Source organism: Lynx rufus, unplaced genomic scaffold (assembly GCF_022079265.1).
Source record: "Lynx rufus isolate CCGP_SWC_20201006 ecotype Redwood Valley unplaced genomic scaffold, mLynRuf1.p SCAF_5, whole genome shotgun sequence".
NCBI classification, from domain to species: Eukaryota; Metazoa; Chordata; class Mammalia; order Carnivora; family Felidae; genus Lynx; species Lynx rufus.
In genome coordinates, this window is record NW_025814867.1 from 28530577 (window position 1) to 28553814 (window position 23238).

At 37.0% G+C, this 23238-nt stretch overlaps 1 protein-coding gene across 1 annotated transcript in view; it reads left to right on the forward strand.

The window, feature by feature from the left end:
- DNAJC13 (DnaJ heat shock protein family (Hsp40) member C13) overlaps positions 1–23238 on the forward strand; it is a 125426-nt gene that overhangs the window by 8269 nt on the left and 93919 nt on the right. The window contains exon 2 of the mRNA XM_047099768.1: positions 10735–10815. Within this exon, the coding sequence (XP_046955724.1) occupies positions 10748–10815 (68 nt within the window). The 5' untranslated portion in view covers positions 10735–10747. The remainder of the gene's footprint in view (positions 1–10734; positions 10816–23238) is intronic.

A 23238-nucleotide genomic window follows, 5' to 3' on the forward strand; every position in this document is an offset into this window, starting at 1 on the left:
GTGGAAAAATTAGTATCTTACCAGCTCTCTCCCAAGTTGTAATTGCGTAAAAATTACTCTGTTGGTCATGCAAAATGTGTGCTTTAAAGGCAGATAGCCTTTATTAAAGCCATTTCCTTAATTTATTCACTAGTGTATCAATAAGAATCCCCAACTTAACAATAGTTTGACCTAAAATTTTTCAACTTTATGATGGCGTGAAAGTGGTATACCTTCAGTTGAAATCATACTTTGAATTTTGGTACTTTCTTCAGGCTAGCACTATGTGGTAGCATAGTCTCATGATGCTGGGCAGTGGCAGTGAGCCACAGCTCCCAGTCAGCCACACAGTCACAGGGTGAACAACTGATACGCTTACAACCATTCTGTTCTTCATTTTCAGTATGGTATTCAATAAATTACATTGAGATATTCAACACTTAATATAAAATAGGTTTTGTATTAGATGATTTTGCCCAACTGTAGGCTAATACAAGTGTTCTGAGTACATGTAAGGTAGGCTAGGCTAAGCTATGATGTTCGGTAAGTTAGCTGTATTAAATGCATTTTCAGCAGATTATGGGCTTATCAGGATGTAACTCCATATGAAGTCAAGGCACAACTATTTTTCTGACTATACTCATACATGTCTGGCTAAGTGAAGGCTCTGTTTTTACTTAAGACTTGCACATAAACGTTTAATTTTGCTATGTGTGCAAATTCTTTTGCTTCTAGCTTGGCTGTAATCTGTCTGCTTGGGTGCTGTGGTATCCAGGCGGTTTAACCTGCTCTTTGTTCTTAGTATCAATTTGATGTAGGCTCCTGCTCAGTGTAGACTCTCAGATCCTGTGGTTTTGTGTCACAATTGTATCTTCTGAATGATCTTATTTTATTCATAAATGATCTTAAATGGATTGCCAGTTTTTGCTGCCAGTAATAAATTAGAGAATGTTAAGAACATTAAATGTTGTTGGAAAGCATGAAGCAAGGGAACTCATGAATAGGGTGAATCTAGCCAAAATGCCTGTGTTGTCCTGAATTTGACTTTTTAACCCCTGGAAGAACACTTCTTTCAAAATAACAAAATGCAAAGTTGCAAAAAAGCTCTGTTGGTGGTGTAATATTAAGATTTGGAATGAAAACAGGTGAAGCCAACTTGCAAACATTGGAGACGCTTCCAATGTGATTAAGTTACAAAGGAAATGGAAGCTTGTGTTTTCTCATCAAAAAAAGGGTAGGTCTTTAAGAATTTGAAGAGGGACACTATTGCAGGAATGAAGGAGATGAAATTTAAGCAATAATTAGTTTGAACAATATATTATTGCTAACTTGAGTAGCATCTCAGCAACTGGCAGGGTAGCAAGTGCTGATGATGCAGCTGCTACCAAGATCTCATCTAACAATTTTTTACATGTTCTTAGTTGGATACCTCAATGCTATTTAGAGAATGTGCTTATAAGTGACTGTTACTGCTATTACCTGGTTGATGCTTGAGGGACTTGATATTAGAAATGTTGCAGATTATGGGGGGCTTGGGTGATTCAGTCAGTTAAGCATCTGGCTTTGGCTCAGGTCATGATCTCACCTTTGTGAGTTTGAGCCTGCATCTGGCCCTCTTCTCAGCACAGAGTCCACTTCTGATCTTCTGTCGCCCTCTCTCTGTCCCTCCCATGCACGCTCTGTCTCTCAAAAGTAAATAAACAAAAATTGTTGCAGATTTTCATGACTGTTAATGGGAATTATGGTTGCTTATGAGTTTTTGCCTGTGAGCAATAATTTTAGAACCACTTTTAGAGCTTATTAAAGAATCTGTAAATATTAATGGAGAAATATGTAAATATTAAATGCAGCATAAATTATTTTTAGGGAGTGAAGTTCTTTTTTCCAAAAGTTTCTTAAATCATAGTTAACTTGTAAATATCAAACATAAATTTATTTTTTTTAAGTTTTTATTCATTTTGAGTGATGGTGGGGGGAGGGAAGGGGAGGGGTAGAGGAGAGAGGGACAGAGAATCCCAAACAGGCTCTGTAGGGAATCTGATGTGGGACTCGAACCCATGAACCCATGAGATCATGACCTGAGCTGAAATCAAGAGTTGGTTAAATGTCGGACTTCGGCTTGGGTCACAATTTCGTGGTTTGTGAGTTCGAGCCTCGCAGTAGGCTCTCTGCTGTCAGTGTAGAGCCTGCTTTGGATCCTCTTGTCTCCCTCTCTGCCCTTCCCCTACGCGTGTGCGCGCTCTCTCTCTCTCTCTCTCTCTCTCTCTCTAAAAATAAATATGTAAAAAATAGTTTAAAAATAAAAATACTATGTTGGTTTCATCTAAAATTTCTAACCAGTGAAATTCCAAATACCTAAGTAGGAGGGGGTATTTATAATGTAATAAGTATCATTGACTTGCAAAATGGTAGTATTTTATAGGACTAAAGTTGCAATAAAGAAAAGCTAAATGTTAGGTTATAGTTGACTTAGTAATTTTTAAAAATTTCATCTATTGTGGGGTGCATGTCTCACTTAAGTGTTGACTTCAGCTCATGTCATGATCTTTTGGTTGGTGGGTTCGAGCCCATCCACCCCCCATCTGTGTCTCCCTCTCTCTCTGCCCCTCCCCTGCTCATACCCTGTCTCTCAAAAATAAATTTTTAAAAAAAGTTAAAAAAAAAATTCATCTATCATGATTATCTGGACCTGTCATATATTTTTTTCTTTTTTAAAAACCCTTTTAGGTAAGATAAATTGGAAGAGTAAAATAACAATGGATAATAAAATGACACCCTCATACTCCATCCAGATTAAGAAATATATATTCCTTAAAAAACAATTTTTTTTAAAAATTTGCGAACGAGAGCATGTGTGCACATGTGCAAATGGGGGAGGGACAGAAGAAGAGAGAGAATCTTATGCAGGCTCCAGGCTCAGTGCTGAGGCCCACAAAGGGCTCCATCCCATCTCCCTGGGATCATGACTTGAGCCAAAGTCAAGAGTCAGATGCTCAACTGACTGAGCCACCCAGGTGTCCCTGTTGCTGTAGTTAATTTTGAATGGGCGGGTGAATACTAATTGATTAAGACAGTAAAACACTGTACTTTTGAAAATAACAATTCCAACTGATATTTGTTGGTAATATACATTAAATAGTACAAGGATTGAAATTAATAGAGAAAAGACTTAGGATCAAGTAATTTAATAACACCTTAAGAGATACAGGACCCTGGAAGCCTGAAAGAGAATTCTAGAAAGATAAATATTTCATATCTAGTACAGTACAGTACTATTATTTAAAGTGCAGTAGTAACTATTATGATTGCAGTTAATATTTTTGAGTGCTTATTCTGAGCCAACCATCACATTCTCCCCTTTATTTGAGTTATCTAATTTAGTCTGCACCAAAGCTCTTCATTAACGATGCTTTTCTCTCCCTTTCATAGATGAACCTTGATTCCCAGAAGTTAGGAAGCTTTTTTCAAAGTTATGCAGCCTGTAAATGGCAGTTACTACTAATATGTCTTTAGCTATAAGTAGTATTTTAAAAATTCACCACCCTTACATACCTTGGTGATAGATTAAGTATTAAAACTAGTGTGTATACAGGGGTGCCTGGGTGGCTCAGTCTGTTAAACCTTCAGCTTTTTGGCTCAGGTCATGATCTTGCAGTTCGTCGGCTCGAGTCCCCTCTCAGGCTCTGTGCTGGCAGCTCAGAGCCTGGAGCCTGCTTCTGATTCTGTGTCTCCCTTTCTTTCTGCCCCGCCCCTGCTCGTGCGTGCACAGTGCACACTCTATCTCTCTCAAAAATAAATATTAAAAAACATTAAAAAAGAAAACTAGTGTGTATATTAATGTAGCTTCTTGTGCTAGCCATTAGTTATGTTGATTGTGGTCTGGTATCTGTGCTACAGGGAAGTATTTGGAGTTTGTGTTACCAGATTAAATCATCACTTGAACACTGTACTCGGAAGACCCCAAGACTTGCACTCACTCATTTTCTAGTGGTTCTCTTGAAGGTGTTCCAAGTCTCACTTTGAATGATACATAATACAGAATTTCTTATCCTGTTTCTTCTGCATTTTCCTGATATTTGTGTATTGCCATTGTCTACTAATGAGTTATCTGTGTGTCTAGAAGTATCCTCATGGTCTGAAACAGTGCTGTTTCCAGACCAGTTGCCTTCATTAGATGAAATGACTGTGTCACAAAGTGATTGAGGCTTTATGGAGAATATAAAATAGGTTGACTTGAAAATTTGGAGATTAATATTATGCTGTTGGAAAGTAGGTCCTAGCCTCAGATCTCATTAATCTGGCTATATTTTTTTTAATGTTTATTTATTTTAGAGAGAGAGAGAGAGAGCGTGAGTGGGGGAGGGCCAGAGAGAGGGAGACAGAATCCGAAGCAGGCTCCAGGCTCTGAGCTGTCAGCACAGAGCCCAACACGGGGCTCAAACCAAGAACCATGAGAATATGACCTGAGCTGAAGTCAGACGCCCAACCGGCTGAGCCACCCAGGTGCCCCTAATCTGGCTATTTTAAAAGTTCAGTGTTAAAGAATATTTTTGAGCTCCTTAAAGACTATCGTGGAATCATATATTGGTAGCAGATTTCTGTCATCTTATGTTCGTCTTGAACCCTTTGTTTAAAAAGTGTTTTTAAAGCTTATCTATAGGCAGAAATTTTTGAAAGTTTATTTTTAGATGGTAGAGTATTTCAGCCTTGGAGCCTTCCTTTTTCTTTTGTTTATTTTGTCCTGTGTTGAGTATGGTAGTTTGCTTTATTGTTTGAAATTGTGTGAAGATAATAATTGGAACTCATTCTAAGTTAATCCTGGAATGTGCTGTCAAATGATAAATCTGTAATTACATGGTCAGAATGAATTTATTTTGATTTCCTAAACTTGAGGGAAGGTATTATTATTGAGGTTAAATACATGGAGTGTAGAGTTAAGCAGATTGAGTCCAAAGTCTGGCCTAACTACTTATTTACCAGCTGTGTGACCTTGGAGAAGTGATATAAATTCTCTAACTCAGTTTTCTTGTCAATAAAATGGGGATCATCCTACCTGTACCATGGTAGAGGACAAAATGAGGTAGATAAATGCATAGGGCCTGGCTCACTAAAGCATAAGGAATACACAGTAAACCCAGGTTTTGCATAATTTCAGGACGTGTTCTAAATCTTTTTATTAGGGTCACCATGCCTCCCCAATTTCAGTATAATCTTTACTGAGGGCTCAGAAAAGCATTATCCTGATTTCCATTATGAGGCTATGCAGACACTAGTAATAAATAGCATTGAATTATTCCATTATTTCTGGGGTTGACTTGGCTACTTAGGTGAGTGTCTCCTCCCTCTCTTACCTCTCAGATATACCTCTGCCTATATATATTTAACATGGCTAAAGCAAGCTTTTTAGAGAGAAAGAGTAATTATCTTTTATAAAGGGCACTTCATTTTACTAGCCTTTTTTGGTGGTTGTTACTCAGGATTAAAGCAGTTATCACTTATTGCTTCCTAAAATATTAGAGATAATGGTCAGGTGTGCTGATTTTGGCCATAGGAACTTCTGACGTCCAGAGAGATGAGTACTTTTAAAATCTTACATTGTATTTTTCTGTCAGCATAGTTATCTACATCAGTATTTCTTCTGTCAGGTCAGGTGATCAGTAGTTTAAAATTTTCTTAAATTTTATCGTGGTAAGAACACTTAACATGAGATCTGTCCTCATAACAGATTTCTAAGTGTATGGTACATGTTAACTGTAGGCACCATGCTGTACAGCAGATCTCTAGAATTTAATCATCTCGCATAACTGAAACTTTATACCCATTGATTAGCACCTCCCCATTTCTCCCACACTCCATTTCCTGGTTGTGTCTAAGAATTTGACTAGTTTAGATAACTCATGATACTGCATGGAGTCATGCAGTATTTGTCCTGCTGTGACTGACTTCACTTAGCATAATGTCCCCCAGAATTCACTCATGTCATATATTGCAGGATTTCCTTCTTTTTCAAGGCTGAATAATATCCCATTGTTTGTGTATGCCACATTTTCTTAATCCATTCACCTGTTGATAGACTTAAGGTTGTTTCCACATCTTGGCTTTTACAAGTAATGCTACAATGAACATGGGAGTGTTGGCTCTTCAAGATGCTAATTTTAATTTCAGTTCTTTTGGATAAATACCTGGAAGTTTGAATCATGGATCCTTTGGTAGTTCTATTTTTAATTTTTTAGAAACTTCCATACTATTTTTCATACTGCCTACACCATTTTACATTTCCACCAACAGTGTATAAACGTTCAGTTTCTTTACATTCTTGCTAAAATTGTCTTTGGAGTTTGTTCTGATAATAGCCATTGTAACAGGTGTGAGTTGAAATCTCATACTTTTGAGTTGCATTTCTCTGATAGTGACATTGAACATCTTTTCATATACCTGTTGGCCATTTGTATATCTTCCAGTAGTTTACTTTTATATTAATATGTTAGGTCTTCTCTCCCTTTTTCCTTTCATCTATCCTAACCTAAGAACTCTCTGGATTGAGGTGACTACTTAGGTATCTCATCACTTTCATCACTATCAAGTTCATATGTCTCCAGAAAGTTGTAGATAAACCTTCTTGATGTAAACTTGTTTTAATTCCTCTCCTAAAAGATCTGTTTGAGTTACATATTCCCCCCAAGTCAGCAATACTTATGAAATCATTCTTAAGGTTTTTTTTGTTGCTTTTTTTTTTTTCTGGGTCATGCTCTGAGTTTTTTTTGGGGGGGGGGGCTGTCATTTTTTTTTTATTAAATTAAAAATTTTTATGTTTTTATTTATTTTTGAGAGACAGAGCACGAGTGGGGGAGGCACAGAGAGAGAGACATACACAGAATCCAAAGCAGGCTCTAGGCTCTAGGCTCTATCTAGGCCCCAAGCTGTCAGCACAGGCCCACGTGGGGCTCAAACTTCATGAGCCATGAGATTATGACTTCAGCCAAAGTTGGATGCTCAACTTACTGAGCCACCTAGGCACCCCTTTCATTAAAATTTTTTTAGTGTTTATTTTTGAGAGAGAAAGAAAGAATGAGTGGGGGAGGGGCAGAGAGTGAGGGAGACACAGAATCCGAAGCAGGCTCCAGGCTTCAGGCTCCAAGCTGTCAGCACAGAGCCCGATGCGAGGTTCGAATTCACAAATCATGAGATCTTGACTTGAGCCAAAGTTGGATGCTTAACCAACTGAGCCACCCAGGCATTGGGGGTTATCATTTTAAAGTCTATTATTTTTCTCTCACTTCCATTTTAAATTTAAAGTCCCTTAATGATATCAGTCACCCTTCACTCAAATACATTTTCTTTTGTCACTTTTCCTAAGGTAGGCCCTTGGTACAGAGTCTGACATTCAGATATCTTAACTTAGGACTCTAGGAATCCAAACTCCGCTCTTTAATATCAGCCATCATGTTTTCTGTCTTCTTTTTTATTTCCTTATTCCAGTCTTCAGTCGTAGTGTATAAGGGAAAGAGAATATCTCTAGACCTGTATTTTTCACTATTTTGGTACTTTATCTGAGATCCTATCTGAATTTCTTTTCATCAGTATCATTTACTGCAAATGATTTAGAAGGCTGAGGAAATGTTTGCTGGTTTAGTAAGTCTTCGTTGGCTGTTTCATCCCAGATACACGATGCAGGAAAAAACCAACAAAACACACCAACTGTCAGGACTATATTTAGCTGTCTCCATACACACTAGTAGGAAGATGTCAGTTGACTGTAATTTCCTCTCTGGTAACAGTAAAGGTTTCCCTAACCTTGCTGTTACTTGTGATTCTCTGATTCCTCAGAGCATGAGTTGATGCTTTTGCAGGTTTGGCAAAACTTTATTTAGGAGTACTTGTTAGAACATCAACTTGAAATGGATATCAGAGTTTCCCACTGGGTTGCTGTATGTCATTCATTGACTCAAATACTTAATGAGAACCTGTTTTGTGTCAGGCACTCTTATAGGCTCTGAGGTTTATATATATATATATACACACACACATATATATACACACATATATAGACATACATATACACACACACACATATGTGTATGTGTGTATATGTGTGTGTGTATAATGAGCTTAACACACAAAAACGCTTCTGTCTGGATATGGTAGCAGGATTAAATAATAAATTTAATAAGTTGCATATTAGACTATTAAAGTTGCCATAGAGGAAAAATGAACAGGAATCAGAAGGATTTAAAGTGTGAAATGAGGAGAATGATTATAATTTATAACAGGATGGTTAGGGTAGGCTTTATTACAGAATTGACATCTGGGGCGCCTGGGTGGCTCAGTCAGTTGAGCATCCAACTCTTGATTTCAATTCCGGTCATGATCCTCATGGTCATGAGATAGAGCCCTGTGCTGGGTGTGGAGCTTACTTGAGATTTTTCTCTCTGTCTCTCCCTTCCTCTCCTTCTGCCTCTGCCCTGCTTGCATGCAGGTGTGCACACCCTCTCTCTCTTAAAAAAAAAAAAAAAAAGCAAAACAAAACTGACATTAGCACACAGATTGGAAGGAGGTGTGAGCCATATAGGTATCTAGAGGCAGAGTGTCCTACATAGAATGTAGAGGACCTTGCCAGTTTGCTAATACAAAAGCAAGTAGTAGGAGTGAAGAAAGCAGTTTCAAAATAGAGGTGTCTTTTAAAATGTTTTTGCCCTGCAGGTATATGTACTCAAGAGAAATAACTGTTCACACAAATGTTCATAGCAGCATGATTCATAATAGTCAAAAAGTAGAAACAACACAACTGTCCATAATCTGATGAATAAACAAAATGTGGTATATCTCTACAATAGAAGGAAACTAATCCATGCCAGAATGTGGATGAACTTTGAAAATGTCATGCTAGATGAAAGAAGGCAGTCACAGAGACTGCATTTTGTATGGTTACATTTATATGAGATGTTTAAAATAGGCAAAGTCATAGTGACAAAAGGTAGATTAGTGGTTGCCAGGTGCTGGGAGTGAGTGGAAATGAGAAGTGACTGCTAACTGCTAACAGGGTTTCTTTTTGGGGTGATAAAAATGTTCTAAAAACAGCCTTGGTTGTAGAACTCTGAATATACTAAAAACCCCTGACTTGTACACTTAAAAAGGGTGAATTTTATGGTGTGTGAATTATATCTCAAAAAGCTATTGCAAAAATGTTTTTGAATGAAAACGGTTTTGTTAAAATTATGAAAATAATACTTGCTGATTAAAAAAAAAACACATTAGACCAGTGTATAAAGATATAAAGAGAGTTGAAGTGAACCATGATTCTAATGATTCAGTGTGCATTGACACTTTGGTATGTATCCAGTATTTTTAATTTGTTTAAAAATGTGTTTCTAATTAAAGGTAAGGAGAGATACTCAAGTCACAAAAGATGAAATAAATGACCATATTCATTTTTTTAAAAGTTTATTTATTTATTTTGAGAGAGAGCAAGCAGAGGGGAGCAGAGAGAGAGGGAGGGAGAATCCTACAGGCTCCCCACTGTCAGCTCAGAGCCCGACATGGAGCTCAAACCCACAAACTGTGAGATCATGACCAGAGCCGAAATCAAGAGCCAGACGCTTAACTGACCAAGCCATCGAGGTGCCTGACCATGTTCATTTTTAACTTTTATGCAATATGAAGCAAATTATGTAGCATTTTCAAAATTTATCAGCCTTTCATTAGTTAACAATTCTACTGACTTATCCTGTACAATTAGCTAAATTTAAATTTTCTCATGAAATAAGTAGAGTCTGGATTTTATATACTTCTGGCTTATGGTCAATAAACTAATTTTTAAATATTGCATGTAACATGGTCCCTGTGCATATGGCTGGTAGGAAGCTATTACCGTGTGGTTTATCACACAAGTTTGAGAGTCCTGAACTGTTTGGTCTATGTAACTCTTCAGCCAGAGGAGTCCACACACCAAATTGCTATAAAAGTTTCTAAACCCTTAACTGTCAGTTTCTGTAATTGGCTTGATGTTTGCAGTTACACTTTGAGTAGCATTGTTATACTAAATTCATACAATTGAATAGCATGTAGACTTTAAAAATTTTAATTCCATAGAAGAAGGTTAATATTGTGTGAAAACAGGCTTAAGCAGTACAATTGACAATCACAATTTTGTTTAAAAAACCCTATTCTAATTAGAAGGGAGGCTAGGATGATTAGCTTTGGATGCTAGGATTTACTTTGTGAGCACTTTAGGTTTTTTTTTTGTTTGTTTTTACTATGGGCATGGATTACTTCTTTAATGAAAATGTTATTTTTAACTTAAATCGTATTTAGAGTGGGTCTCCTTTAAAGTGACAATGATAGCAGAATGGCTGGCACTTAGCTCAGCAAAAACTTTTTGGAATTGATTGGACACCTGGCACACATTTTTAGGTGCTTGTATTGTGCCAAGGCATTGTTTGGTAATGTGAGATTTAAAGATTCATGTACTTTAACATTTTTTATTAGATTCTCTATTCTTGGGATGTTGAGGGCAATTTTTGTCCTTAAGAAACCCAGTGTAGTGGAGGGGAGCAGACAGTCACAATATGGTGTGCTAAAGTGTGTGACAGAGAGGGGAACAGACCAGTACCTGTCCCTTTAAACCTTATGGACTTGTAGAATAAGTTGTGCCTTAAAATTAGTACCATATGGCAGGCTTTGACAGTATGGTATGTGAGATTCAGGAAAAACTCGAGGGATAACCGTACTAAATTCAGCCATATTTTTATCTTCTAGGTTTCAGCACAAAATGAACATGATTAGGGAAAATAAGGATTTGGCATGTTTCTACACAACAAAACATTCATGGAGAGGAAAGTAAGTATTTCTTTTGGTTTTATTTTTCTGTGCATCTATGAAGTATCATTTTAAACATAACTTTCAATATCTTGAGTAGTACCACACAGCTCAGTTACGCCATTTAGTCCTTCTCTTCTGAAAAATATATGTGCATATTTTAAATGCAAATGCTACACTTAGAATACATTATTGTTCTTTTTTTCTCTTGACATATCTGGTTTTCTGCTTCTGTGTTGGGAAGAAATTGGTAAGAATTAAAAGTACCAGTTAAAAGGAAAACAGACCATCTATCTACCTCCTTAGATGCTGTCAGTTAATTATATGGTAGTGGCAGAGTATTAACTTCACAACTTTATAGCCTGTGTGTGATCGCTCTATTTTCATGTCCATTTGACTGTCAAGAGAGAATATGCTAGTAGTGCTTTTTGTAACCTTTCTTTAGGCCTATAATGAATTTTGAAAATTGGATTTGATCTTACCTTTTCCTTGAGAGAGGCAGTGACATTTTTTAGTAGCTTGCCTGGTCAAACCAAGATGTTGATGTTTCTGTTTCTTTTTTGTGAAATGAGTGGTAATTCCTACCCCTCACATTGCTGTAAGGATTAAATGAAGTGACATGGAGGGTGTGAAGGTTTTAAAATTATGACTTAAATAAATTGAGTATTCAGTGAATGGCACCTGTTGACCATCACCAAAAAAGTTTCCTTTCTAGCCCTTTTAAGTAGTAATAAGTATAATGAGTGTCCCACACTGTGACGAATAGGTGACCACGTTATTTCAAATCAGGCCTCATAAAACGTGCCATGTTCACAAAGCCAATACCTTTAGTTCTTTTTCTGAACTTTTCATTTTTTAGGTAATAGTGTAGTAACTTAGAGTGGTGCAACATGTGATTCTGTAGTGTTTCTGGTTTGCATTAGCAAACTGACTAATTTTGAAAGATTAGAATGTTTAATTTTGTTTCCTTTTAGTAGTTCAATTGTAGGAACTCCTAAATTAGGGAGCATAACGGTTACACTTGTAGAATATTTGTCTTGAAATTTTCTCTTCATTTAATTTCATTGAGCAAAGGTAGAAAATTGAGATATCCAAGGTAGTGTGAGTCTCTTTAATTCTTTGAATTAGCCTTAAAAAAATTGTATATTGGGATGACTTTTATTTTTTCCTCAAGTGGTAGATTGCTCTGGTCATCATAATATAACTTCTATTTTTAATACAATTATACCATACTGATGTATTCTAAAGAACAAGCTTACTGTAATACTTCTTGCTTTGCTTGTCAGTAAATGTGATCATCTGGAAAAAACTTTTTTTGATGTTCTAGGAAAGTTGTGACTAAGTCTTAAGATATTTTTTTTCTTTTGTAATAATTTGGAGAACTGTTTATGTGTTGTCAGTACGTTTCCTTGCTTCCATCATTGACACCTTGAAACTTTGTTTTTATAACAGTTTTATTAAGATATAATTTACATAACATAAAATTCACCTTTTTATTTTATTTTATTTTATTTTTCGTTTTTTTATTTATTTTTGGGACAGAGAGAGACAGAGCATGAACGGGGGAGGGGCAGAGAGAGAGGGAGACACAGAGTCGGAAACAGGCTCCAGGCTCTGAGCCGTCAGCCCAGAGCCTGACGCGGGGCTCGAACTCACGGACCGCGAGATCGTGACCTGGCTGAAGTCGGACGCTTAACTGACTGCGCCACCCAGGCGCCCCAAATTCACCTTTTTAAAGTGTACCCATTCAGGGGTACCTGGGTGGCTCAGTCGGTTAAGCGTCCGGTCATGATCTCATGGTTTGTGGGATCTCTCTCCTCTTCTCTCCCTCTCCCTCAACCTCTGTCCCTCCCTCCCTCTGTCCCTCCCTCTGTGCTCTCTTGTGTGCTCTCTCATTCTCTCTCTCTCTCTCTCTCTCAAAAATAAATAATAAAAAAAAAAAGTGTACCACTCCACGGTTTTTAGTATATTTAATAGAGTTGTGAACCATCACCACTAACCATTTTTAGAACACTTTCATCACCTCCCCCAAAATCTTCTGTAATAGCAGTTGCTCCTCTTTTCCCATCTTTCCAGCATCTGGCAGCCACTAATCTACTTTCTGTCATAGGATTTGCTTATTTGGCATGTGTTGTATGAATAGCATCATAAATTATGTGGTCTTTTGTGATGGTCTTCTTTTACTTAGCATAATATTTTCTTTTGTTTTTCACTTAGCATAATATTTTCAAGGTTCATCCATATTGTAACTTGTGTGAGTAGTTCATTCCTTTTTTTTTTTTTTGTGCCAATTGTATGGATTTATCACATTTTGTTTATCCATTCATCAATTGATGGACATTTGTTTCTACTTTTTTACTGTTATGGATAATGCTGCTATAAATGTTTATGTGTAACCTTATGGGTGAATGTGTACTTCCTGTTCTCTTGGGTACATACCTAGGAGTGGAATTGGTGTTGTATGGAGTTATATAAAGCTAGATGGTAATTCTGTATTTAACTTTTTGAGGAACAGCCAAGCTTTTCCAAAGTGGCTGAAACATTTTACAATTTTATCAGTGTATAAGGAATCCAGTTTCTCCACTTCCTCACCGACATTCGTCATTGTCTTTTTTTTATTTTAGCAATCCTAATGGAGAACTGGTGTCTTATTGTGGTTTTATTTTTTTAATTTACTTTTTAAGGTTTTTAATTTTTATTTTAGAGAGAGGAAAGCGTGTGTGCATGCATGCATGTGCACAAAGGAGGAGTAGAGGAGGGGGAAAGAGAAAATCTTAAGCAGGCTCCATGCTTAGCATGGAACCCGACACAGGGCTTGATCCCCTGACCCTAGGATCATGATCTGAGCCAAAATCAAGAGTCTCAGACGCTCAACCAGCTGAGCCACCCAGGTGCCCCTCTTGTTAGGGTTTTAATTTGCATTTCCCTGATGACTAAAGTATTGAATACCTTTTTTGCATGTTTGTTGGCCATTTGTATATCTTTCATAAGATGTCTTTTCAAATCATTTACCCATTTTAATTGGGTTATAAATGCTCATTATGTGTTCTGAGTACAAGTTGCTATCAGATACATGATTTGCAGGTATTTTCTCTCATTTTGTGGGTTGTCTTTTCACTTTCTTGATAGTCATCCACTGAAGCACAGGGTTTTGATTTTGATGAGATCCAGTTTATCTTTTTTCTTTTGCTGTTTGTGCTTTTGTTGTCCTAAGAAGCCATTATTTAACCCATGTCTCAAAGACATATCCTATATCCTAAGAATTTTATAGCATTGATTTTGGGTTAATTTTTGTATATAGTGTGAAAAAGGGATCCAACTTCATTCTTTTGCATGTAGATATCCAGTTGTCCCAGCATCATTTGTTGAAGAGATTATTCTTTCCTCATTGAATTGTTTTGGCACTCTTGTCAAAAATAATTGGCCATAAATGTAAAGGTTTATTTATGAATTGCCAATTTTGTTCCATTGATCTATATGCTTGTCCTTATGCCAACACTATACTGTCTTGATTACCGTGGCTTTGTATTAAGTTTTAAAACTAGGAAGTTTGAGGTCCCAACTTTTTTCACTTACAACATTTGGCTATTCTGGGTCTCTTGCATTTCCATATGAATTTTAGAGTCAGCTAGTCACTTTTACAAAAAAGGCAGCTGTAAGCAGTAAAGATGAATAAATATTTTTCTTTCTTAAGATATGCCTAAATTACCATCTTTACCTCTTAACATATTTCCCTTGTTCCCGTTTCATGTTACCTTTGTAATAGTTTTCATGTGTTTCATTTTGCAGCCACTACTCATGTTGTTACCACTTCAGGTCTGTTCACTCAGTATAGTCTCCCTGGCTAGCAAAGTAACCTTTTCTCCTACACTTGTCATTTTCCCACTTGGAAAGTACATAATTCTATGCTTGCTCTGGAAGGAGCAGGAAGAGGGAGTAGCTTTCAGGAGTAACAAGCACTTTCATGAAAGAGCAAAGTTTCCTTTTTGGCCTAAGCACATCATTTCCGATAGGAAGGAAGATGCATATGTTTCAGTTAAAGCAGAAGTGCGATTTCACTTTGGGAAACTTGAGGGTGATATTCAGAATATGGTTCTTTGTTTTTTCTGGATGGAAATCACAAGTAAACGTGGGCATTTACTTCTGGGTCACTTTGATATTTGCATATATTAATTGTAGCAAATGCTCTGAATTTAAGGGTGGCATTTTAGTATCTGAAAGGGATTTTAATACATTGGGATATATGGTAATCAGTCCATGAGATTAAATGGCAGATCCTTATGACATTCATATACAGTCAGTGCAGTGACTAGATACAGGAAATAGGAAAGGCGACTCAAAGTGAAGATCGCAAATTTCTGATACCTTATGTGTAGAAATTGGAATCCTAGAAAAGAAGAGGTACTCTTTAGCTGCCTGGTATTAACACACGTCACCAACTCTGATAATCCTAGAAATCTCGAGGGTTTTTTCCCTTGATTTATTGATCTTGGCTCTTGACGCTGCCAGTCTCTAAACCTCAGATGAGTTCATCCTGAACACTTTTTGTGTATTCTTCATATAATTCTTTGTGCTTAATATTAGTCTGGGATTTGAACATTTTTCACCCAGAAGTGCAAATAGGAATGTATCTGCTTTATAAGATTTTCATATTTTACACACAGTGTTGCATTAAAAGCTAGCTTCAAGGAGCAGAAGATAGTCTTTTTAACAAATGATGCTGTTCATGTGGACATGAACATGCAAAAAGGAGGCGGAGGGGAAGGATCTAAGTACACACTTTATACGTCTCACAAAAATTAACCCAAAATGTATCACTGACCTAAATGTGAAACACAGAACTCTTAGAAGATAACATGGGAGAAAATCTAGATGACTCTTGTGTTTGGTGATGACTTTTTAGATACAGCACCAAAGATGTGACAATACATTCAAAAAAATGAGTTGATAGGCTGGGCTTCATTAAAATTAAAAGTTTCTGCTTTGTGAAAAACCCTGTCAAGAGAATGTGAAGACAAGCTGGGAGAAAATATTTGTAGAAGACATTTAAAAAAAGACTATTATCCAAAGTACACAAAGAATCCTTAAAATTCAACAATAAGTAAACAACCTAATTAAAAAAAATGAACCAAAGACTTAATAGGGATCTCACCAAAGAGATATACAGTTGGCAGATAAACATACGAAAAAATGCTTCATATCATAAGTCATCAGGGAAATGCAAATGTAGAGATACCACTATAAAACTATTGGATTGGCCAAAATCCAGAGCACTGAACACCAAATGCTGATGAGGATATGAAGCAAAGGGAACTCTCATCCAGTGCTGGTGGGAATGCAAAATGGTGCAGCCACTTTGGAAGATGGTTTGGTGGTTTCTTAAAAAACTCCAAATCCTCTTTGGGAGGTTCTCGGGCCACATGGAGAGAAGCGGTTCCACTGCTGGAAGGACATTTGGTAGAGGCTGTAAGGCCACCTGGGCCCAGCAGACCCCAGAGAACGGCCACATTCGCTGGTGCTGGAACAAGGTTGTTGGGGGTGAAACCAGATGTGTGTTGTGATTTTCATAATCCCTGAGACGCTGCTGCTACAGTCTTGTGAACTTTTTCTGGGGCGGGCTGGCACCCGGTGGTTGCTCAGTGAGACCCTTCACAGAGGGGTGGAGCGGGTCAAAGCCACAGTCCCTCAGAAGTGGGGGGCTGGGGAAGGCAGCTGCATCTGAGACAAAACTCGGGAGGGAGGTGCTGCCTGGGGCCTGGTCATGGACGGCGAGGAAACGGCGAGTGGACGGAAGCTGAAGACGAAGGATAGGTGCGTGATTGCTAATCGGGGAGAACAGAGTTCCGATACTAGAGACTGGGTATCTGGGTGACCCCATTTTCACCGCTCCTGAGCATGCATATACGCACCTACAAGTGCCACAACAATCCACCCCCGTAGGCTAGCAGCGCTATCTAGTGGAGAATGGAGCCTTTACACTAAGCCCTGCCTAACTGAGCCAACCTCCCTCTTCAAGAACACAAGTCTCACCACTTGCTTAACTTACGGATTATAAAGCGCTTCATAGTTTGACTTTTAGGGGAAAACGAAGTAATTTCAGTTGTATTTCAGTCTATTACCTGGTCCAACTATTCAATTTTCTTTCTTTCCTTTTTTTTTTTTCTCTTTTTTGTTTTCTTTTTCTTGAATACAGAGAGAGAAAAACTTCATTTTTATTTTAAATTTTTATTAAAAATATTTTTAATTTTTTTCTTTATTTTTTACTTTTCTGTAAATGTTTTCAAATTGTTTTACTTCCATCATTTCATTTTCGTCTACTTCAGTGTATTCATTTTTTCAAATTTTCAGATGATTTCCTTTTTTTTTTCTTTTTTCCCCCTTTTTTCTCTAATCTGTCAAGCCACTTTCAACACCCAGACCAAAACACACCTAGGATCTAACATCATTTATTCGATTATTTTGTGTGTGTGTGTGTGTGTGTTTAATTTTTAAATTTTAATATTTTTTTAATTTTAATTTTTTTAATTTTAATATTTCCTACCTTATTAATTCCTTTTCTCCCTTCAAAATGACGAAACGAAGGAATTCACCCCAAAAGAACAGGAAGAAACGACAGCCAGGGACTTAACACAGATACAAGCAAGATGTCTGAACCAGAATTTAGAATCACGATAATAAGAATACTAGCTGGAGTCGAAAATAGATTAGAATCTCTTTCTGTGGAGATAAAAGAAGTAAAAGCTAGTCAGGATGAAATAAAAAATGCTATAAGTGAGCTGCAATCTCAAATGGGTGCTGCGGCCACAAGGATGGCTGAGGCAGAACAGAGAATCAGCGATATAGAGGACAAATTAGAATAATGAAGCAGAAAAAAAGAGGGAGATTAAGGCAAAAGAGCACGATTTAAGAATTTGAGAAATCAGTGACTCGTTAAAAAGAACAACATCAGAATTATAGGGGTCCCAGAAGAGTAAGAGAGAGAAATAGGGGTAGAACAGTTATGTGAACAAATCATAGCGGAAAGCTTTCCTAATCTGGGGAAAGACACAGACCTCAAAATCCAGGAAGCACAGAGGACTCCCATTAGATTCAACAAAAACCGACCATCAACAAGGCATATCACAAAATACTCAGGCAAGGAGAGAATCATGAAAGCAGCAAGGGAAATGAAGTCCTTAACCTACAAGGGAATACAGATCAGGTTTGCAGCAGACCTATCCACAGAAAGTTGGCAGGCCAGAAAAGAGTGGCAGGATATATTCAGTGTGTTGAATCAGAGAAATATGCAGCCAAGAATTCTTTATCCAGCAAGGCTGTCATTGAAAACAGAAGGAGAGATAAAAAGTTGCCCAGACAAACAAAAATTAAAGGAGTTTGTGACCACTAAACCAGCCCTGCAAGAAATTTGAAGGGGAACTCTCTGAGGGGAGAAAAGATGAATGAATGAATGAATGAATGAATGAATGAATACATGAATGAATATCAAAAGCAACAAAGATTAGAAAGGACCAGAGACCACCACCAGAAACTCCAACTCTACAAGCAACATGATGGCAATAAATTCATATCTTTCAGTACTCACTCTAAAGTCAGTGGAGTAAATGCTCCAAAAAACTCCGCATCCTCTTACCATATGATTCAGCAATCACACTCTGTAGTTATTTACTCAAAAGAGTTGAAAACATGTCCACACAAAAGCCTGCACACAGATGTTCCTAGCAATTTTATTCATAATTATCAGAAATTGGAAATAACCAAGATGTCCTTCGGTAAGTGAAAGGATGGATAAACTGTAGTATATGCAGACAATGAATATTACTCAGTGTGAAAATGAAATAAGCCATCAAGCCAGGAAAGACATGAAGAAACTTAAGTGAAAGAAGCCAGTCTGAAAAGGTTGTCTACTGTTTAATTCTAACTGTATGACATTCAGTAAAGGCAGAATTTTGGAGACAGTAAAAAGATGAGTGGCTGTTAAGGTTTAGGGGGTAAGGAGGGATAAAAGGTGGAGCACAGGAGGTTTTTAGGGCCGTGAAACTACTCTATGATGCTGTAATGGTGGATACGTGTCATATACATTCATCAGACCCGTAGAATGTACAAACCAAGAGGGAACCCTAATGTAAACTGGACTTGGGTTGATAATGATGTTTCAGTGTAGGTTCAGCAATTGTAACAAATATACCTACTCCTGTGGGTGGAGGATGTTGATAACAAGGGAGGCTGTGCATGGGTAGGGACAGGAAGTATTTGGGAAATCTCTGTACATTCTGCTTAATCTTTCTGTGAACCTAAAACTGCTCTAAAAATTAAAGTATTTAAAAAAAATAGCTCTATCTGAAATGGAAAAAATACCTTGCATGATGAAACGTAAATCTTTACATTTCATGGGATGCCCTTTATTTCCTCTGAAAGAAATGGGATGGTTTCTTAGTTATTGGGATAGGTTTTGCAGAGACATTCCCTCTCGCTCTTTTCTGAGGAGTACAGCTTCTGATATGAATGAGCCATCTCATGTGAACTTAATCCTACAGGTGGAGTTTGACCAGAATCGGAGTATACTGGTAATATAGGCATAGGAATGATCACTTTGCCTGTTATTTTTGTCCTATGTATTATGAATTTAGCAGTCATGGTTACTGGAAACATAATGATACTAATTATAACTAATTCGGTGACTCTACTGGAGTTTTGAGCCCCTCCTCCCTGTTATTTTAACAGAATAAGACCAATAAGAATAGCTAACATTGGGGCACCTGGGTGGCTTCATCGGTTAAATGTCTGAACTTGGCTCAGTTCATGATCTCTGTTTACGAGTTTGAGCCCTGCATTGGGCTCTGTGCTGACAGTTCAGAGCCTGGAGCCTGCTTCAGATTCTGGGTCTCCCCCTCTCTCTGCCCCTCCCCTGCTCATGCTGTATCTTTCTCTCTCTCAAGAATAAACGTTAAAATAGCTAATATTTATCAATTATAAATAGCAAGTGACAAGTACTCCACAAGGATTATTTCTTTTACTTCTCATATTATGAGATAGGTATATATACTGTCCACATCTTTCAGATAGAGAAACTGAAGCTTAGGTTAAGCAGATTATCAGAGGATACATAGAAAGTGAATAATCCAGACAGTGTTCGAACTCAGGCAGTTGTGGCTCCAGAATTGGTGGGCTTTAACTGTTAAGCTGTAGTTCCTCCTTTAGCAGTGCTTAACATTGATCTCCTAACTCTTTGAGAAACGTTGTATTTCAGTTATCCTTAGTTTCACTATTTGATGAACTAAAATTCTAATTCAATTAACTGGATTTTCAAGCTTTTAATAATAAAAGGAAAAACCCTATGTTCTGTGTGTGTCCTAATGGCTTCCTAGAAATTGGTAGCCAAAACTTATTTTAAAATGGTCGAAGGAACTAGGGTGTTCAGCTTAGGAAGAGGATTCAAAGTGAAAGTCTGGTTGGCACAAAAATTATTATACCTTTGTGAAGCTGAAAGACAGAACTTGGACCAGAGGGTGAAATTTGTGGGGAAGTCTATATTGGCTTAATTCTAAGGAACAATGGGCAGTATCTGCAGTACTGGAAAATAAATAGAATTACTTTTTTTTTTTCTTTTTTTTTTTAAGTAGGCTCCATGCCCAGCGTGGAACACAATGCTGGGCTTGAACTCATGACCCTGAGATCAAGACCTGAGCTGAGATCAAGAGTCAGCCACTTAACAGACTGAGTCACACAGGCACCGCGAAATAGAATTACTTTTAAGGAAGGTTAGTTAGTTCCCTTGCACGAGTAATGAACAATTAAAACTAGCCAACTTTGCCCAGAGTACTGTAAATGTTCAAGCTGTATGTTATGGTGACTAGGCTCCAAAACATAAAGCCTGTCTTCCAACTCTGATTAGATCTGTTTGGCTTATTTGAGGCACATTGCATAGGCTATCTACTGAAAGGATTGAAGATCTTAACTTTATTTATTTATGTTTGTTTGTTTATTTCTGAGACAGAGACAGAGCATGAGTGGGGGAGGGGCAGAGAGCGAGGTTCAAACCCACAAACCATGAGATCATGACCTGAGCTGAAGTTGGTCGCTCAGCTGACTGAGCCACGCAGGTGCCCCGAAGATCTTAACTTTAAAAGTAACACACAAAGGTTTTATGACCTTGAGAAATTTGACAACCATTATTTTATAGTAAACATAAGCTTTTTCTCTACTAAAACAAAGTACTGTTGAATTTTCTCTAGTTTGAGATAGTTGAATGATAATCAATTTTTGTGCAGAAGAGTATTATGATGGTGGCCAGTATTTTTGCAGTCTCTTTCTGTTGACACTATTGTATATGCCTAATTTTTACACAGTTTGCCTAAAATGCCTAAATTTTACACAAAAGTGATACATGCCAGTTAGGAGTATTCAAGTCTGGAATTAACTTTGAAACAATGACTGACAAGTATCTTAGCTCTTAACTACTTTGCAGTTCATTTCAGATGTCTGAATTAATAATACATAAAATATTGGGAGGAAAGTGGGTCTTTGAGGGGCTGACTCCCTCATTCACTGCCATGTCCTTGTACACAGCACTGATTTGTGCTCATTTAATATTTGGTCAGTCCATGTGAATACTTAATACAGTATCTGATCTAACAGGTTTTTTTGCTAAGAAAAAACTTGCCCTAAGGAAAAAATCATGTTATAAAAAGTTATTCAAAGAGGAAAACAATATTTATAAGGACTAGAATGTTTAAGAATGGAATAACATTTTAATCTGCAGGAATTAAGTAATACAGGAGTGTTTATTTTAATGTAAGTTAATATAAGTTTAGTCTGTTAAAAAAACCTGAACATCACCTGTCCAATCCAAAACCAGATTACATCCCTAACTTTTGCTTCGGTGGTCTTTCTTTGTTACAAATTATCTTTCTTATCTCCAGTCAGCATGGTCATTAGCACCTTTTTACTTGTTCTTATTTTTATCACCAACAGTTATGGGAGCAAAAAGAACCATAGATAAGGCAGTTGCCTCAAACATGTTTTTATTTATTTGAATAGCATCAGTTTCTTGATTCTAAATAACATTAGAGTTAATGGGTAATGTAAATTATATTTATTATTAAGCTGTCCTATTAGAATAAATGAGTTATGAAAACTTGAGGGGAAAAAATGCCTATTCCCTATAGACATTTAATCATGTGTATACCTTCACTTCCTGAATAAAATGGAAACAAGTGCAGTAAATAAAATCAATAATGAATATTAATTTCTCAATTGGGGGGAAAGATGTTTGCTTTCACATTTCTTCATATACATATGGCATCTTTCATAAATTTCTCATACCTTTTATTTTAGTCTTTATTCCTTTTTTTATTTGATTTTATATAACTTTTTATAGGAGCTTTATAATAATTTTAAGGAATTAGCCAACAAATTCATCTTAAACCCATAAGAATAGCAAATTAAGTTATAATTTATAAATGGTATTTTTTGCAGATAGCAAATAAAATGGGAATATTTTCTTTCATAAAAATAAAGACCTTAGTCATTTCCTGATATTATAGTGATTATGAAATGAGTAAAACCTGGTGTGAAAGTAGTTGCTATTCTGTTTTAAAGGCAAGAGTAAATTAGGTCATAGATTTGAATGCATGTTTATTATTAGATGGATTGGCCTATTTAGCTGTTTGGTAAACACTGAGCATGTGCTGTATGCAGTCCTGGGTCTTATGTGAGAAGTTAGTTTCAAAGACAATGAAGACCTGTACCTCCCTGAACTTAGGGAATCTTTGTCTATTCTTCATGACTTAGGGTACTAATGACTTAGTAAAAGATAGGAAAAAAATCTTAAGTTTGCAAGTACTGTGACTAACATACCATACATGTGAGATCATTCAGATTTTAATTTCTAAATCTGGTATCAATGGAGGCTTTATAGGTAATCTTTGAAGGTTTAGGGCTGCTTATTAAGGTGTTTTTAATGACCTAGAAGTATTTATTCTATACTTCAAGGAAGTGCAGCAGCCATTCTAGAGGACTGAAACAGGGGGAGTGCTCATGGAATAAGAGAAGGGGGAAGAGAGAAGAATGAAAGAGAAATCTGTTTCCTTGTAACTTTTTTCTTATGGAGGCTGTAGAGATCAGTATTTATCTGAAAGATAGCTCTGAGTTTGCTAGTCATAACAGTGCTTTGGGCCTAATGACACTTAACTCTAGGATCCTTTTGCTGAAGTATCTAGAATGTGCTCTCTGCCATATGGCAGTCACTAACCACCTGTGGCTGTTTAAATTTAATCACATATAAATGTAAAATTCATTTGCATTAGCCACATTTCAGGTGCTTAATAGCTACATGTGGCTCATGATTGCCTCATTAGACAGCGTAGATAAAGAACGTTTCCATTTTCTTGGAAAGTTCTTTTGTATGGCACTAATCTAGACAACAAAGTTAATGAGAAAGATGTC